Raw genomic sequence first — 17,940 nt, forward strand, 5'->3', positions numbered from 1 at the left:
TCCTGGGTTGAGACAGAAATATTTAGAAACTTTTTGAAAAGTATTAGAGGGGGGGAAGGCCACCTCAGCGTAGCCAACCACCAGGTGTTCAGGGCACTCAGGTGGGACATGGGAGACCCTGGTTTAAATCCTGATCAGGGATTTGAACCAAGGGATCCCAGATGCCAGGGGATCACTGGGCTGGTGGTTGTTCTGGGGAGGGGTGTCCTTCCTGTCTGAGGCTGGGTAGCAAGCCCAACCTTCCCCCCACAAAAGAGTTTGATGCTGATAGGTTTCCTCCAAAAAAGTTTAGGCTTTGGATATAACAAAAAAAATTTACAGGTAATCAAAAGCTTCCAACCCAGCTCTACTCCCAAACACTATCACTAGCCAGCTCAGCTTAATTGTTCTGCAACCATTTTCCCAGCAGTAATGCAGGGAAACCCCCGTTACCTTCATTTTGGACCTGGCTATGCCAAGATACTACCCTGTGGAGATGCTCTTATGCACTGGCATTCTTCTGGTGAGTTTTAACCCAGTTTGGATTAGGTGTGTCCACCAGTAGAGTTATTCTGGAATAGCTGCTGTACTTTCTGTTCAGGACTTACCTCATGCTGGAGTAACTTCCCCAGCTGTTAGTGTTGCACTCAGGGCTGTCCTCAGAGCTCAGGGCATCACCTCAGAGACAGTGGGCATGTCTACACAACACATTTACTGTGGAGTAGATTAATTAGCTGCACAGTGAACATCTTGTATCTACACATGTGGCCCTAGTAGGCTGCAGGAAACTAATTCACTCCACAGCACAGCAGAGTGGTATTGTAAATACAAGTAAAACCTTGCTGCAGAGTTTTTTTCCATGCACAGCAGCACACATGTAGACACCAGGGCTGACCAAGGCACAAGGGTGCTTTAGTGTGGGGGCTGCCTGCCAGCTAGCCCTGCACTGGAGCTCCCTTGTGCCCAAGCCACCCCCCCCCCCCCCCCCCTGCAGTATGTTGAGCTGGGTTGGAGCAGCCCTAGGCTGACACCACCCCCCAGACCCTCTGTCAGCTGGGGCTGCTCTGACCTGGACCAAGGTGCTGCGGTCCTGGGCGCAGGTTCCAACAGTGCACCTGGGACCAATAAACTCCAGTGCAATATGTGTTGGAGTTTATTGCTCCTTGCTAATAGTACGTGTAGATGTACGTAGTGTCTACTCTCTCTCCCTCAGGGGCTTCTTAGCAGGATGTTCAACTCATTGCCCTTTGATCCAGAGAGATCAGATAGCAATACAATGGCACCACTGGCCTGCCAGCCTGGACTCCAAGCTCTACCACTTGTTGCCTGACTTGTGGATGGTCATGGCATCAGTCTGCGCTTCAGCTTCCTGACATGCAAAATGGTGCTAATAAGGCCATCCCTTTGCAAGACATTAGTGGTGGACTGTGTATTTAAGAACTGTCCCTATGGGGTTCCAGACAAAGGCTAGGCTATCTGAGAGCGGGGTGGTGAGCAAGTATCCAGGCACAGTACCTCTCCCCTGAAGGCACCTTTGCTAAGTCAGCTCAGCCTTGTGTGCATCATTCACTTGGTAATTTGTTGCATCGCTATTTACATTTCCATGGGTTTCTGCACCCCATTTTGGAGCCATGACCCAGAAACAGACCTGAGGACAGAGGACAACACTTAGGAGGAGGCAGGCCCTGGTGTGCCAGCTACGCTGGAAGTGAAAGGCCTCGGGGGTGTGGCTGGGATTTTAACTCTGGAGCTGGCATTGCTCCCCTTGGAGGTTCCCCTGGTCTGGCCTAGCCAGCTCTTCCATGCAGACAGCACAGCTCCCAGGAGGCAGTGGTAGCCCCTGCTGCTTTTCACAGAAGATTACTGGCCACAGAGGCCCACAGAGAAGGAACCACATTCCTCAGTTGCAGCTGAGGCCAGTCTGTGCCCAACCAGCACAAAAGGCGCTTGTCCCATTGCACTCAGCCTGGCCATGCTGCTGTGGGGCCCTACTGGAAGGGCCTGGTGGCTACCTGGGGCCTTGGACTCTATTCTGTACCTGGGAAGGACAAATCAAGCACTCTGGGTCCCTGCATCTCCCAAAGGCTCTCTATAGAGCCAGTCACCAGAGCACATGAGGCAGAGGCAAGTCCCTGCACTCAAGTAGCCAACAAGTCAGATCTAGGAAAGCAGAATGGGGCCAGCGTGGGAATCTGGACTATGGCCCAAATGCGAGCCAGAGACTTAGAAACCCAAAGGCAAAGGCCAAGCCCCCCAGCTTAGTGTATTTTTAAAACTCCATGTGTTTAAAGGCAGGCTTGGCAGGGGAGCAGGTTGCATACTGAGCTGCCTGCTTGGGTAGGAGAGTCCTCTGCAGCCAGTGAGTTGCTGGGCTACAGGGGCCTTGGGCTTCCCCACTGTCCCCCAGCTAGCCCACATAGATATAGCCCCCTGTCAGCTGCGCCCAGGATAGGAGATGGGGGTAGGAGGGTGAGGGAGGGAGTGAAGGCCATCAGAGGAGGACAAAGAATACCTGCTTGAGGTGTCCGTGCTGCTGCAGTGCAGCTATCCCACAGGTGGCCTGAGCTCAACCAGTTGAGGAAGCACCTGGTGTAGGGAGATGATGGGCCTTCAAATCGGACACCTAGCACAAACAGCCCAGTTTCAGGGACCATCACAGCCCTCAGCCAACTCCCCTACCCAGTTGGAGGGGAAGGGGGGAGGTCAGAAGTTCTAGGAGCCCCCAGACTCCTGTGGGAGCTGGCATGTCCTAGAGGGTGTAGTCTGCTCCTCTGCCAAGTACCAAAATGGAAGGGTGGAGACACCAGCAGGGCTGAGCACCCTTCCCAGGCCAGGAGTGGGAGAGGTAGCACTGCCATTGCTGTGCCCATCCAGAGGGAGGCACAGGGACCAGGGTCATGCATGTACACACTGCAGCTACCATGAGGGAAGGCTTTTGGAGCTGCTGTGACCTACTTTTGCTCCAGCATAGGTTCGGGGGGGGGGGGGGCGTCCGTCCATCCCAGTGTAAAAGCTTAATAGAGCCAGGCATAAATTATTCATTGCCCAGTCCATGTTAATGCATGTGATAAAGGTTTTTTAAAAAATCTCCTCTATAATTTAAAACCCCACGTTGTCCCAGTGCTGGGCCCCAGCCTCTCCCCAGGGGGAGCTTATGCTTCAGTGAGTAAAGCTGAGAGCTGTGGCTGGAGCTGGCAGGCAGGAGGAAAGGGAGAGGAGGTGAAGGAGAAACGCATGGCCTAGATCAAAGCAGGGCTTAGGGGAGCAGGTATTTGTAGCAGGAGGGGCCCCGAGTGCACATGGGGAAGTAGCAGGAATAGGAACTGAGGAGTGGAGCCAAGGTAGGGAAGGAGTTTTAATGTGGAATTGGCTAAATAGCACCTCCCTGGCACCCAGGTTAGGGACACCACAGTGAATTAAAGCCCTGGAAAGCCAAAGAGATGCCCAAACCCCAGCAGGGCACAGCCTGCTGCTGGGGTTTGGGCAACCAGAAGAGAGGCAGGATAGGGAAGGGGATCTCCCCACCTCTGTCCCGTAAGCCAAGGGCCCTGGCACAGATCCCTGTTCTTTGCATCCCTCCCTCCTCCTTCCAACACACTATGGAGGATGCAGCTAGACAGAAGGGCTCAGGCTTTCAGCATGATCCTAGTTGCTGTGAGCCAGGGAGTGCTGTTTTCTCTCCTTAGCTGTTCTTCTCAGCTGCACTCAAACAGAGTGGGGCTGGTGGGGAAGCTGCTCTCAGCCATCTCTGCCTCCTCGAGAGGGAAGCAAGGGTCCCTGCGCATGGGCGTAGTGGTTCCGGCTGCCCGCAGCCCTGCTTGGAGGAGCGACGTCAGTGCAAGTCAATTCCCAGGGACAAGGGCCAGAAGGCCTATTTTTAGCACTGACTTTTTAAACACCCCCCCCCCTTTTTTTTTTTTTTTTTTTTAAATTAAGAAGCCCTGCTCTGCCCTCACCCCTGGCTCCTGCTCTGGGGAGAAGGAACAAACAAGCCTAAGGAGCGGGAATCTCTGCAGCCAGGAACAAAGACATTGCCAGGCAGATCTGATCCTGGCAGGGATCTCACAACCCTGTGGGTAACAAGGGGGAGGGAGGACCACCGCAGCTAGGGCAGCAGAGCCGAACCAAGCCCCTGCCAGGCCGCTCAAGAGGCAGTACCATGGAGTTAACCAAGCCTCAGATTGGAAGACTCCCCCTCCAAGCTTCCCATCCCACCATCAGGCACCCCTCTTACTTCATGAAAACAGTCACAAGAGCTTCCAGCTCCTGGGTGTTTAGGCTCTATTAGGGTTAGTCACAACTAGGTGCAGAACAGCAAGTAAAGCCAACCACCTCTAGGTGCAGTGTAACCAAGCAGCAAGAGTGAATAGTGGCTTTTGTATGTGTTCACAGATGCTGGTAGGACACATGCCATTGTGAAGGGAAATACAGCAGCACTTACAATCAAGCTGGCACTGACATAGCCTACCTCTGCTCCCAGCTACCCCATTGCCACTCCAGGTTACATTCCCTAGAAACACCACCTTTCAGTGCAACCCTGACTGAGGGCACAGCCTCGTTGCACTGCAGCAAGTACACACTAGGCAGTTGTCTAGCAGTAGGGTCTGCTCCTTTTGCAAGAACAGTATCCAGCCGAGTGGTTGTTTCAACATGCCTGCTTATGTTGGCATCACTTATTCATAGCAACAGACCTCATTCTGGAGATTTGAGCAAAGCTCTGCTAGATAATGGACAGAGTCTGTTACAGCAGCCCCTACTCCCACACAGGCAGGAGAGGGAGGCAGTACTGAAGCTAGCCTAGACATCAAGGGATGCCATAGACCAGAAGTCTACTTTTTCCCGTCTTGCAAGGCCAAAAAGCACATAGGACAAGGGGAAAACAAACACAGGCCATAGCAAATGAATAGCAACCTCCATAGTGTCCCTACCCCCCCCTTCCATCAGAGAGGATGTTAGGGAGTAAGGGGGTTGGGAAGGAGACAACAGACCCCTTTAGGAAGGCAAGCTATTGTGTCAGCTACATAGCTAGTGGGGAAGGTGAGTAACTGTGGCCTATTTCCTTACCTGGTCAGGGAGCCAAGTCAGGCTAGTCTCCCAGGCAGAGGAAGGGTGCCCAGCTCTTTGAGCAGTGGGACATGAAGTCTCTTCTGCAGCAGGGCTGCTATAGCATTTAAGCTCTTAGCCAGATCCTGGCTTAGTCTTAACAAGAGCATGGCCCATGCTGCTGTTAGTACAAGCAGCCCTGGAAAAGGGTAACAGGGACAAGTCAGATGGGGGGGGAAAGGTTACTAGGGGCTGAGCCTATGGGACTGAACATGGAAGACTGGCTCAGCTGTCAGGCTAAAGCAGCCCAGTATTGTTCATGCCAGGGCAGCAGTCCTGGCTGCTCTCCCACTGCCTTTGCTTCTGGAGCACTCTGTACTTGTAGGGTAGAGGACACAGTGTTGCCCACTAAGCCAGTCTGCTCCCAGCTGCAGGCTGGGAAGAGCTCTGCTGCAATCTTGAGAGAGAGTTCAGCAGTGGAAGATATTTTCCTTCTATGGAGATCTCTCCTGTCCCCACTAAGCCTTCCAAAGCAGCAGGCATTCCTGGTGCTGAGGTGCAGGCCTTGTCGTCATCTGCTGAGAGGCACACTGGCATGAAAGTTAGCTGAAAAAGATTGGGCAGATAAGGACCAACTGAGCTGCTGTTAGTCCTCATGCTTTGCCTCCACATCTCCCCCACCCCTGGCAAAAGCACACACCTAGGCAGCATGCTCAGGCACTGCCTCCTTCAACTTGCAAACAAAGATGGCTTTGCACAGAGTACATCTTGGCCAAGGAAAAAAACAGCCATTTACTGCTAGCCCCAAGAGCTGCAAGTCGGTCACCACTGCTTTGCAGTCATTCCAGCACACATACGAGTCCAAGCAGTTTGCACAGCTCTACCACCATGCCTAGCTTCTGCTTCATCCCGAAGGAGATGCACAGATAGAAGAGAATGCTTTCACTTTAAAAAGAGGCAGCACCATTGCTACAAGCTTTGGTAACAGGCACAGAGATCCCCAACAACAGAACAAAAAGACACCAAACTACAAAAAAGTCACAGAAGCCTCTGGGTTTTTGGGGGGATTTTTTTGCATTTTATATATTATCCAGTTTCACATTCTCATAGGATCAGCAATTATAGCAACTTATTCTCAAGTCTTTTAATACAAGCAAGAGCCATGGTTGTATATAATAATAATTATTATTATAATAATACTTAAAGCACTTCAATACCAAGCAATAAGATGCTAAAACAAAACAAAAAAAAACCAAGAATTGCACAATTTGTTTACTATGCCTGACAGAATCATTATTACAGAAAACAATCCTTTCCTTTCAAGCTTTTAACTAAACATTAACTTCTCTTACAGGATTACAATTTCTCTTTAATAATAATAATAATAATAATAATAATAATTAATTGCACACAAAACACACAAGAAACTCTTTGATGCATAAATATTTCCTTATTACACATGGTACAAAAATACTCGTACTTTTTTTTTTTTTTTTTGTTCGGTATTCCCATAAGGATGGCTGATTTGGCAAGACTGGATTCTCTCCAATCAGAAGGGGGGGGGGGGGGGAAAGAGTTAGGAAGAGGTTAGATATATATATATTTTTACAGCCATTCTATGTATGTCTGAGGAAAAAAAAGCCCTGACTTTAAAAAACTGGAGAGAATGGACAAGAAAAAACCCAGTGCATCATACTTTAAAAAGAAACACTTTTCAAATTCTTCTGGTTGTACTGGAAGAAGGGAAGGGGAAGTGAATGGAGAATGGGTGAGACAAGGAGAGTTAGCAAATTTTTTCGAAAGCCAAGTCTTCACAGAAGCAAGATGAAAAACCTTGATGGATCAATAGTTAGGCCAAGACCTGTTGCTATGGTTACACAAATGCTAGAACAAACAAACTTACACACTCACACATACACAAGTTAAGTGTTTTAATTCATGCCAGAAAAACATGCAAAACCGATTGTCTTTCATTTCCTTCGGCAGAGCTGCATAAACAAACGTTTAGGACAAGGCAGGCCTGGGTATTGCTCTGGAAACAGCAAGGCCTCCAATGGCACTAGTGTCTCATTGGGTACAAACCTGTCCACCACCAGGATTGAGCTTCTCCAACTAGGCTTCAGTGTAGGAGAAAGGAGAAACTCAGTCATGGAGCCTCAGGAAGGGAGGCAGGTGAGGGGAGGGGGTCAAGCAGACACAGAATGCAGTCCACTGAGTTGGGTTCAGATATATATATATATTTTCACAGTCTTTGAGGGGAAGGGGAGGGAAATCCCACAGCTCCGTAAAAGGAGAAGTGTGAGGTTACTGCAGACTTGGCACCTTGTCAGATACCTACAAAATAAACCAAAGGGATTTTGATTGATCCACTGCTTCATCCCTGGCACATCACTCCATGGAGAGACAAAAAGGGAAGAATGCAAGCCAAGAAGAGACTCTTAAAAAAGAAAAAAAAAAGGAAGAGAGGAGAGTGTTACTAGGCATGCCTTGTAATTAACTCCACATGCCATTGTTCAAGCCAGAGAATGTAGCAGGTCACCTCCCCAAGCAGCACGTGGAAGATACTGGCAGCAAACCGCCACCTCCTTCCTAAAGGACAACCTGGAGCAATGGAGTTCATAGAACTGTTCTGACAGCTGGTGGGGGTGACAGCAGACTGCACTGGAGCAAAGGGGTGATCTGGGACCCAGAAAGACTTCACCTTTTCTCCCAGCCGTCCTTGGACTCAGCTGTGCACAGGAAGCTTCTACTGTGGCAACATTGGGAAGTCCTCCTGTCCCCAGTTGCATGGCTGCTTCAGGCCTAGTCTCTCTCCAAGGCCAAGTCAGGACCTTTGCCCTCAGAATTCCCCAACAGCCCTTGCCTCATCTCAGGCCGGTCTTGCCCACTTACCCACTGCCCTGCCCCTTGTTTTCCTACTTTGAGGATTCCTTCAACTCCTGTCTCCCAGGTCATGGTACTAACATGCCATTTGGCTGCCCTTACCCAGTTCATGCTGCCCCTTCCCTGCCCTGTGGGACTGAGGCAGATTTATCCAGCCTACAACCAGATTTACTCTGTGCCCAACACAATGGAGCCCTATTTTGGGGTGGCCCTTAGGTCCAACCGGTAAGGGACTCCAAGGCATCCTGACAATATGCAATACAAGCACCTTGATGAAAGTGATGTCAGTCTCTGCCAACCCCAGTGCAAAAGCTGGGCAGTAATGTGGCTCAGACGCACCCCTCCTGGCAAAGGACAAATTTGCCAGCAGGACATTCAGCCTCTATGCATTTACTGGTTATCCTCACAAAGCTTCAAGCCACCTTCAGTTGAACTGAAAAGGCAACACTTACTGTAACGTAACCCAAAACAGTCATTTACTGACCCAAGGTGGCCATTAGTAGCTTCTTTGCATTTAGGCAATGGAGGGTCCCAAAACTCACTCAAGCAGCAAAGCCAGACTGCCAGCAGCAACTCTACAACTCCAGGCCTCGCATCTTCTAGCAAGATGCAGAAGGAGCTTTTCTGAGGATAGCCAGGTTGGGTAGGTGAGGCCAACCTTAGATCCAAATCTTGCCCTATCAGCTCTACGGTGATATGTGAAAGCCCCACTCAAAGCTGAGCTCTGGGCATAGAACACCCTTTGCATGCAGTCAAGAATAGGAGGATCCAGAACCTATCCATCCCACTCAAGCAAGGTACTTACCGAAGAGCTAACAAAACTGACGAGACTTCCATCCTTGCTGGGTAGCTTCAGAGGGAGGATACCAGCGCATCTGTAAGAGAAAGCCATTCCACAGCTGTGATCCAATGTCAGATGAACCAGAGGGTCCGGGAATCAGGACATCTTCCACCACATACACGTTACGTGGAGGGTTGTGCATCAGTGCTGGGGGCCAGCAGGGACTCTAGGATGATGCTATCATCCTGCTGGGAGTTTCTGCTGTTCAAGGCAGATGTAGTGCATCAGTGCTATTCAGCATGCCAGATTTCCCAGTTCCAGCAAGGCTTTTTGCACAGCTGAGCTCATGCTTGAAAAAGGGTAGTTAGACTCTGATCTCTCTCTCAAAAGTCCTTTAAGCTAATGGAGCTTTCCTCATTTAGTACTTAGGATCAGTATTTAGCTTTAGGGAGGAAGTCAAGTCTTTGTTCATCCAAGGATCCAGAAGTGCTGACATGGCATATTGCTGGCAAGTAACTACTGCTGTCTGACATCTCCAAAAGCCCCCACCTTTGCCCCTGGGCAGGATAAATATTGGTAATACCAGCCTGACCATGTGAGAGCATGACTTGGAATTCATGCCTTAGAGAACACGACAACCAATCTTGGAGACCTACCACATCTTAGTCTTGTTCTTAACATACCCATTCAGACATCCAGAATGTGTCCTTCGGTTCCAAATCCATGAGTAACCAATTGACTAGTTTGCCTTTAGATCCGCATACAGTGAGCTACTTCAGTGTTTCCAGAGGCTTAGGAAGGAGACAAAGCTTCTCTCCACTACCTTTGGGTGCTTTTTTGCACTGCTGAATACAGCTGCTCATCTCGCTGGTAGGGGCAAGGGGAGTTCTAAAGGACTCAAGTCCTAATCTGAAAAGGATGGTCCTTGGCTAGCCATAACCACCAAGTCACACCTATAAAAAGACACCAGCATACCAGTTGCCATGTACCTACTGAGGCCACGTAATAACACAGCCTACAAGATTGAGAGAGAGAGAGAGAGAGGGGGAGAGAGATTCTTTGTTCCAATAAGTTTAAGGAGGCCAGGAGTATGTGACTACACCAACTCCCAGGACTGAGGCAGTGGAAGTCTTCCTACCTTGAAGAAGTGACAAAACAAATCTTGGACTAGTCATTCTTACTTGGGTCCTGGGAATAAGGACACACAAGGCTTACTTTATGTACCAACAGGAGCCTTCTTCCTGGCAAGACAGCACTAACAGGCATCTGTACTACTTTTCATAGAATATGGTATTAGTTCCACTACCAAGATCAAACAGATGGCTAGTAAATACATCCCAACTTTTCTATGGAGTCAACCCCAGCCAAAGGAACAAGATTAAGCCCTTCCTTTTATTCCTATTACTAGTCTCCAAGAGGACATGGCAAGAGCAATACAGATCATTCAGGAAGCCCCTGAGGCCATCAGCAAATGTGTTAAGAGGACATGCCAGCCAATCATGTTTGAGAAGGCTCCAGCAAGGCACAGTTACTGATATCCCAGACCTTGGGTTCTACAGCTCACCAACTGATGCAACAAGGTATCCTCAATGCTCCCCCAACAGCAAGGTCTCACTGTCCATGAACTGGGGTGCTCATCTCTAGCACCCACCAGTGTACCACCAGAAGAAAAAAAAAAAAAACAAAAAACCCCCACCCAGATGATAGTCATCTGCCCTGGTAGAACAGGTCTTGGGACAAGAGGGGACATCTCCATGGTTGCTCTGGCCCACCAGAGTCTATCCACTCCTTTCCCTTCCATAGGAGGAATACAGCCTATTCCCAGCAAGGGTTTGGGCACCACTGCAGCAGAGAAGCCCAGCATCTCTCATGCCAGAGCCCCTTTTTCAAGTGGCCAACAAGGTTTAAAGGACTTTGCAGCAGATCTCTGCTAAGAGAACCCTCTGGCTTCTCAGGACAGTGGGAGGCCCAGAGATGGTTCCTCATAGCACAAAGCATCTCTAAACCAGACAATGGTGCATGTCAGGGGGGAGGGTCTGACAGGCTAGATCACTCGTGTATATATGACCCTCCCCCCTGACATGCACCATTGTCTGGTTTAGAGATGCTTTGTGCTATGAGGAACCATCTCTGGGCCTCCCACTGTCCTGAGAAGCCAGAGGGCTCTTATATCTATATCTAGTGACACCCCTCCCCCCCCTCCCCCCAACCTGTTCATATGCTCTCCCACTGTTAAGGATAGAATAGTGGGTTAGGCCAAACACTGGTCTAACCCAGCACTGGCACTTGTTATGTTCTTAGGAGAAGGGCAGCAGAATGGACTTGCTACACCATCTCATTGTTTGCACTTCAGCAACTGCTCCTCCCTTTCAAGCCCCAAGTTAGTCAGCAAAGGAGTGCAGCCAGACAGAGGTCAGGAATCTCCCCCCCATCCCCTCAGCACTGTGGCCCCAATAGTCACAGACAGTGCAAATGGCTCTCCATTGGCCAATTGAACCAGAGACTTCCTAGGGTCAGAAGAACACATTATGTTGACACCTGCACTGCTCATCTACATTAACATTTTTCCAGCTCAGAGTTCCTTTGGGGGAAGGGAAAGGTGTTTAATTCCATGCCCTTCCTCCCACTAGAACAGCTTGTGTGCGCACACTGATGCAGTTGTTGCAAAAAAAAAAAAAAAAAAAAAAAAAAAATAGCTGCTATTCAACTGGACAGGAAAAAGTTTTTCCTTGCTGCATTCCTTCCCTAGCATCCACCCCTAAAACCTTGGGCATGCTCCTATCTGGGAAGGGGAGTTCTGGAAACTAGCCCCTGCCAGCCAACCGCTGCCACCCCAAGGCCAGTAGACCACCAGCCAGAGTGCAGCCTCAGCCCAGAAGGGCCATGCTTTGGGCTCTTTTGTCACATGCCCAGTGTCTTGGGCCAATGCAGAAAAGCAGGACTTCAAAAGCTTTCTGACCAAGATGTAAGAAGATTCCTTGCACTTCAGTAAACTCTTCCTCTACCCACCCTAGTCCTAATGGATGCATCAAACTGAAGGTGCCACATGCCTGAAGGCAGGCCAAGTCTGCACAGCCTCTAAAACTGGAGTGGCCTGGTTCTGATACAAGGAAGATCCCAAAAGTGATCACCAATTAAACCTGAACTCCACAGAGGGGCAAGACCAGAACCCTTGGCTTCTACCAACAGGCTGCACAGGCCTCCAATACTGAAGCTAGAAAGCCTCCTCCTCCCTGCCCCCAAACACACATTACTGCTTGGGCTAGCAGCTCCCTTACTCTTGGATCCAGCCAAATTGAGTACTCCACAGTACAGGCAAAGCACCCCATGTTCCCACTTGTTTTTAACTAGGAGCTCTGTATTGGACATTTACCTCCTTGGCTGGAGAAGACTGCCACCATCTTGCTGAAGGGCTCACCACAAAGGAAGAACAGAACTTCTGTAGCAGATGATAGTGCAGGTAGTACCTCACCTCTTAGGCCAAGCCTCTTCACCCAAGCTTACAGAGCATGTACACATGCCTGCTCTAACTGGATCACCTGCAAACATTGTGCAGGTAGAAGACTGGCATCCAACATATGGCCACATGGGGGTCTTCCCTATGAGAGTCTTACAGGCTTCAGAATGCCAGGAACACTAAGGCTTCATGGAAGTTGCTTAGCAGCAGACGTTACTACATCCTACAGACTTGTCTGTGTAGGATCTACGTAGCATGCATGAGTTCCCATGCTTTCCAGCCTGCAAGTGTCAGTGGGCATGTCTACATGTGCATTAATGCACTTTTCTTAACGTGCATTAAGATTCAATACCTCCAATGTGAGGTATTAGACCGCTTTAATGTGCGGTATCAAGAGCACAAAATAGGTTACAGCACATTAAAGCACCCATGTAGACACACCCAGTATGTACCACAGCTACTCCTTTTACTGCCAACCACTTTAACATGACTGTTGCAAGCAACACATTGTGCATTAGTTACCAGGCCAGCTCCCCACGCAGCAGAGATTTTCCCCATTGAAAAAAGGCCTACTGGAGATCAGATGAAAGCTCAGCTGGTTAAAGCTATCCTGAGCATTGGTGGAGAGGCTTAATCCCTTGTCAAGAGGGAACATTATGGTTAGGTACAGATTCAAGAAGCCAGAGGCAAAAAAGAAAAAAGATCCAAGTTACAGGTTTCTATAGGCAGTGTAGCAAACAGAGCACACATTCCCCCTCCCCCCCACCCCAGTTTTTTGTTGTTGTGGGGTTTTTTGGGGGGAGGGAGGGGGGGGGGTACAAGTCTTGGACCAGGTTCCACCACTTTTAAATAAGTCTGTGTGCCAAAATTTTCTGTTCTGTTACAGGCCTAGAGTGGTTTCTGATCACTTACAGGTAAAATTGTAATGTCTGGACCTGGTCTATGTGGTAGCTTGCAAGCCACTTGGAAGCCCAGCACACTGCACTCACTCAGTGCTCAGCCCAAGGCCCCAGGATCCATGTGCTGCAGAAGTCTGTTTGCTGCAAGTACTACAAGACTGATGGCATCAACCAGCTATTTTCCACCCCAACACTGGAGAACCAGAATCTCTTCCCTTCATCCTGCTGAAGCTTTGCTGTGCAAACTTGACACTTTAAAAGACTAGCTGTCAGACTGCAGAGCTGAGACTTAACCAACAAGTTCTGCACCCTGGTCAGAGCCCCTGCCAGAAAGCATTTGGGGGGGGGGGGGGGGGGGGGTTTCAAGTGCCAGAGAGAAGGGCAGAATGCCCAGTATTACTTTCCCCACTACTCAAAGACTGCCTGCCACAGCAGCAACATCAGCAGTGTCCCTGCACCCAGCTACTGCTACCATGGTACAGGAATGCTGCTAAAAGCACAAACTCCCCCACGGTGGGGGCTACCATTAAATTGGCTGTCTAGGCTCCTGCCCCATCTTGCCCACCCCTAGCTCATGCTGCAGCAGTGGTAACTAAACCTGTGCTACAGCATCTCCAATGAAGCAGCAAGCTGCAGGTCATGCAGCAAGACCTGCAGTTTGTTTACAGGCAGTCCTTGGGACCCTCAGCTGTACATGCTGGTCAGAGATCACTTGATTCATACTTAGGAGCACTGGAATTTTGCCATTAACAGCAGAAGTTTATAAATGAAATGCAATAGAGCTTCAAGTGATGTCTCTAGTGGTGGCAGCCATTAGTGAATTAAGATGCAGCCCTGCCAATACCTGTCTGTCCAGCTGTAAGAAGCAGTTTTCTTCTGTGGCTTCCTCACGACATGGAATCCAGATATTCTTGACACGGTCCTACAGTCTATCCAGAAATTATTACATGCTAAACCCTGCTTTTGCAAGCTTTGGAAGCTGGAAGTTCCTCCTCCCTAACAGAGGAAGCCCAGGGGCTGGGCTTTCACTTGAAGTTTCCTTCCTCCAACACTGGTTGGATGCCTGTTTTGCTCCAAGCCCTACTTGGCAGCACTGCGAGGGAGGAAAGGGAGGAAGCTGGTTCAGTCACAAGGCGAAACCTTCAAGTTTTAGAGGCCAGAATGAGGAGCCCCACAAAGTAACAACCAGACCGATTGCAAAGTGTTTGGGTCGAGAGGTTGCTGAGCTAGGAGTGCACTCAGCTATTCTTTTGGAGAAAGAGAAACTAGGGAATTCACACTCCTGCAAGTCACTCAGAGTCATTAAACACCTGCAGAAAGGGGGTGGGAGACTCACTCCCAGGGGACTCAATGGAAATTGAATTGTGCTACTGCAGGCTGTTGCCTATGCCAGGCCTGGAATTAGGTCTAATGGGAACTAGAATAACCTTTATGTAAGCTTTGCATCATCCAGATAATCCCAGAACGCTGAAGGGCTCCTGTTCCAAGATAGGGTCTGGCAGAACCTCAGAACAGGAAGAGCAAGTAGTAAGGATGGGAAAAGCTTGCCAGTGATGGAGGCCACTACCTCACCTAGAGGGAGGACAAGAATTGACCGGTCCACTCAGCCTTTGGCTCTCTGAAACTGGGGAAGATGGACACAACAAATACCACATGCATGGCACAGCAGGCAATTAGGAAGGCCCTCTCTGTTGGAATAAAGCCTCAAGTCCAAGCAAGCAATCTACACTGTGCCTATCCATTCACTTGAAGAGCCTCATGTACAGGCCAGTTGGCAGCCATTCAAATGGGGGGATGCATTTGAATCATCAACAGGTGAAGAGGAACTGGGTGCAGGGATGAGTTACAAAGCCAGAACCATCCTCACCCTTCCCAGATGCCAACCCAGCACACACACAGAAGAAACTCTGTGCTCTGACAGGCTAATACAGAGCTACTCCAGCTGGTGGCATGAAGAAGTTTAATGTCTGCTGACTAGTGAGCTGGCTCTGCTGGTAAGGGAACCAAGGATGAACCACAAAAATTTGGGGCTATGGAAGAACATAGAGGATGGTCCCCTGTCCTTACAAACCACAAGGAATGTCACGACCTAGCCAGACATCACAGAGCAAGACATTGGTGGAGCTAGGATCACAGCTGAGTATGGAGCCAGCATCCCTCTTTCAGCAGGAGCTCCACTTCAAGAGGCTCTTCTGCCCTGGCAGGCTACTGCTTTTTACTGACTAGAGCCCTAGGCCACTCCTTCCACCCCTGGCTACTTATCCTGGTCCCACTGCACTAGTGGAACAGCAGCCTGGTAGCTTTTTTGGATTAGTCAAAATCAGAGACCCAGACAAACAGAGTCCCTACTTCTTGCCAGGTACTAGGGCTGTCATGTTTCAAGACTCCTCTATCAGGCTACACTCCACACACATACATAGGAACTGTTAGTTTATAAGAAGTTTCCCAGAGTCACCCCCCCACTCTCCCAACATCTGGAATTAGTTTCTTCCATCCTGCCCAGCAGCTGAGCAGGAACAGGAAACTCCCCATTTGTCAGGCTGCATAATGCTCTTTTAACCCTGGACAGCATTCTCTGCTGAAGGGAACTCCAGCCTCAGAGAGCTTGGTCTCCTCTGAAGGAGGGGGGAGGAGACCAGGTTATATAAACTTGGCTGCAAGAGACGTGTGCACATACACGACTGCAGGGGCTCCCATATCTGGTCCTTTGGCTTCTTTCTGAGCCGTCAATGGATCTTACCCCTAGGCTACAGTAGTAGGGTGTCCTCTCAACTTAACTCAGACTTGGGTCAGTGCAACACCCCCACTAGCCCTCCTAGTATCCAAAGCTTTGTTCTAGAGTTTTACAGGGCTTCTGGCTCAAGGTAGCCAATCCAGCTGGGCTAGATGGTAGCGCCAACTCCAACCTATGTTTACTCTGCCTTGCTGATACCAGCTTCTTAATCCAGGTGATTGTGACTCTTGAATTCATCCTGGCTGTGATCTTTTCCCCCCCCCACCACAATGAACTTTTGTTCTGTACCAGAAGTAGGTGAACAAGTTATAGGCATCCTTTAAATTGATGTTTGAAACTCACATTCCATGGAAATCTGCTCCACTCCTATGCTTAGAAAGCAAGATTACACCTGGGAAAGACCTCATCCCAGAATGGTGCCAACTGGCCAAAAGCTCACACCTGGGATCTCAGGGAGATCTAGTGAAGAGCATGCCGAGCTGTCCATGCACATATAGCCCAAATTAATGCATATCCCAGAGCCTGGGCAATAGTCTATTCACTGAACAGGACTTCAGTGCAGGGAAGAATCCAAGCCTTAAGAGTACATAGAACTATTAGGTTGGGAAGAAGCTCAAGGTCCATTTCATCCAACCCCCTGCACAAGTGCTGTTCCTTAAACCATCTTAGACTAGCATCTATTCAGCTTCCTCTTGAAACTTTTAAAGGAGTCCAGACGCATGCTTGGTACTGCCAGAGGCTCAGCCCCATCTTGTGCCAGTGTCCAAAGCCCATCCAGCCGTTGCCAGACCAAGGCAGAAGAACTGAAGCAGCCAGAACGGATGCTAGCCCTATAAATCACAGACAGCAGGAACAGCAGGCCAAGTTCAGTCACTTTCTCCCAGCTTAAATAGTGGTCCTGCAGAAGCTGGAGAATTCCCCTCCATGTGGGAGGTTCATACAGGTTCCATGTCTTGCTTCTATCTACATTAGAGTACACACAGTACATGTCTATCAGCAGGAATGGAAGCAGCTCAAGCCATCCTTAATTGGAAAGGACAGGATGGCAGGATCTACTCCAGGATCTTCCAGACAAACTTAGCAGTTGAGTCATCAGGGCTCCAAACCAACCAACTTGGAGACTAACTCCTTCCCTGGCCTAGTAGCAAGCTTCCCTAGGAGACTGACTGAAGGCCCCCTGAAGACAGAATCTCAGTCATATCTCAAGGTCTTTACAGCTTCTGCCACTTTCTTTACAAGAGCATGTCACTCATGAACCTCTCCTATCCAGTCAGCTTGGCCTCAGATGTTTTCTGCATCACCAGAGTTCTGCATGGACAAGAGCCATTTTCTATGACAAGGTAGATGCCATCATGAGACCAGGACAGCAAGGTTGCCCTGCATGGCTGAACAGGTTTTTTTATATGCAAAGCATTGTTTAAGAAGAAATCCAAAGACAGTGGATCTTTGCTTGATTTTATTCTGGACAGTGCACTGCAGGTGAACCCACCCAGCAGATGAGACCAGTCTTTGGGACAAAGTCCACATTGGGACAGTACAGGAGCTAGCACACATTCCTGGAGCTGTAGAGGATCTCAGGCTTCTGGATGGCTTTTAACCAACTAAGCCTTTGCTAGGAGTGATGCCATGAGGGATTGGATAGGACTAACAGCCATGGCACCACTGGAAAGTTTGAAAGCTCTCTAGACTACAGGAAGCAAGATCATAAAATGCTAAAGGAAGTTCAGCTGCAAGACAACTTCATCCTCTTTCTATTTTCTGTGCAAGTTCCCCTTTTCCCCCACAGGGGCAGAGTTCCCTTTGGACATATTAGAAGGCAGCAACCCTGACACTAATCATGGCTGAAGCAGGGGCACTATGGTTAGACTCTGCATCACCTGGCAGAGAACATGAACTTGACTGTTACCTTAGCTAAGGGTGAGGTTGTTTAGATGCCCCCCCTAACGGTCTGAGTACCAACACTAATAATGACAGCGGAAGTGACTGCAGCTGCTTCAAGAAGTCCTGCACATGCCAGGCCATCATTCAAGTTCAACCAGCTTGAGTTTCCAGCAAGGCCTGGTTGCCAGCTGCTTAGCAGAGAGGAGACAGCTTCCAAACAATCCTTTGAAAAAGCCACTGTGCAACTACAAGCCGCAAGTGCTCTGCACAGTGCAAAGCTAGA

The 17,940-nt window shown here is 49.3% G+C and overlaps 1 protein-coding gene across 2 annotated transcripts in view; it reads right to left on the bottom strand.

Annotated features, from left to right (window-relative positions):
• Positions 1 to 6,936: 6,936 nt before the first annotated feature.
• The window catches only part of RBPMS2 (RNA binding protein, mRNA processing factor 2), a 47,292-nt gene continuing 36,288 nt past the window's right edge, over positions 6,937 to 17,940 (bottom strand). The window contains exons 7-8 of one of the 2 annotated variants that reach the window (XM_006273866.4): positions 8,711 to 8,780; positions 6,937 to 7,356 (exon numbers count right to left, since the gene is read on the bottom strand). In XM_006273866.4, the coding sequence (XP_006273928.1) occupies positions 8,718 to 8,780 (63 nt within the window). In that variant the 3' untranslated portion in view covers positions 6,937 to 7,356; positions 8,711 to 8,717. Of the gene's footprint in view, positions 7,460 to 8,710; positions 8,781 to 17,940 lie in introns of both variants that reach the window. The other variant, XM_006273867.4, reaches the window with a different exon arrangement.

The sequence above is a fragment of the Alligator mississippiensis genome, chromosome 11 (assembly GCF_030867095.1).
Source record: "Alligator mississippiensis isolate rAllMis1 chromosome 11, rAllMis1, whole genome shotgun sequence".
Classification (NCBI taxonomy): domain Eukaryota; kingdom Metazoa; phylum Chordata; order Crocodylia; family Alligatoridae; genus Alligator; species Alligator mississippiensis.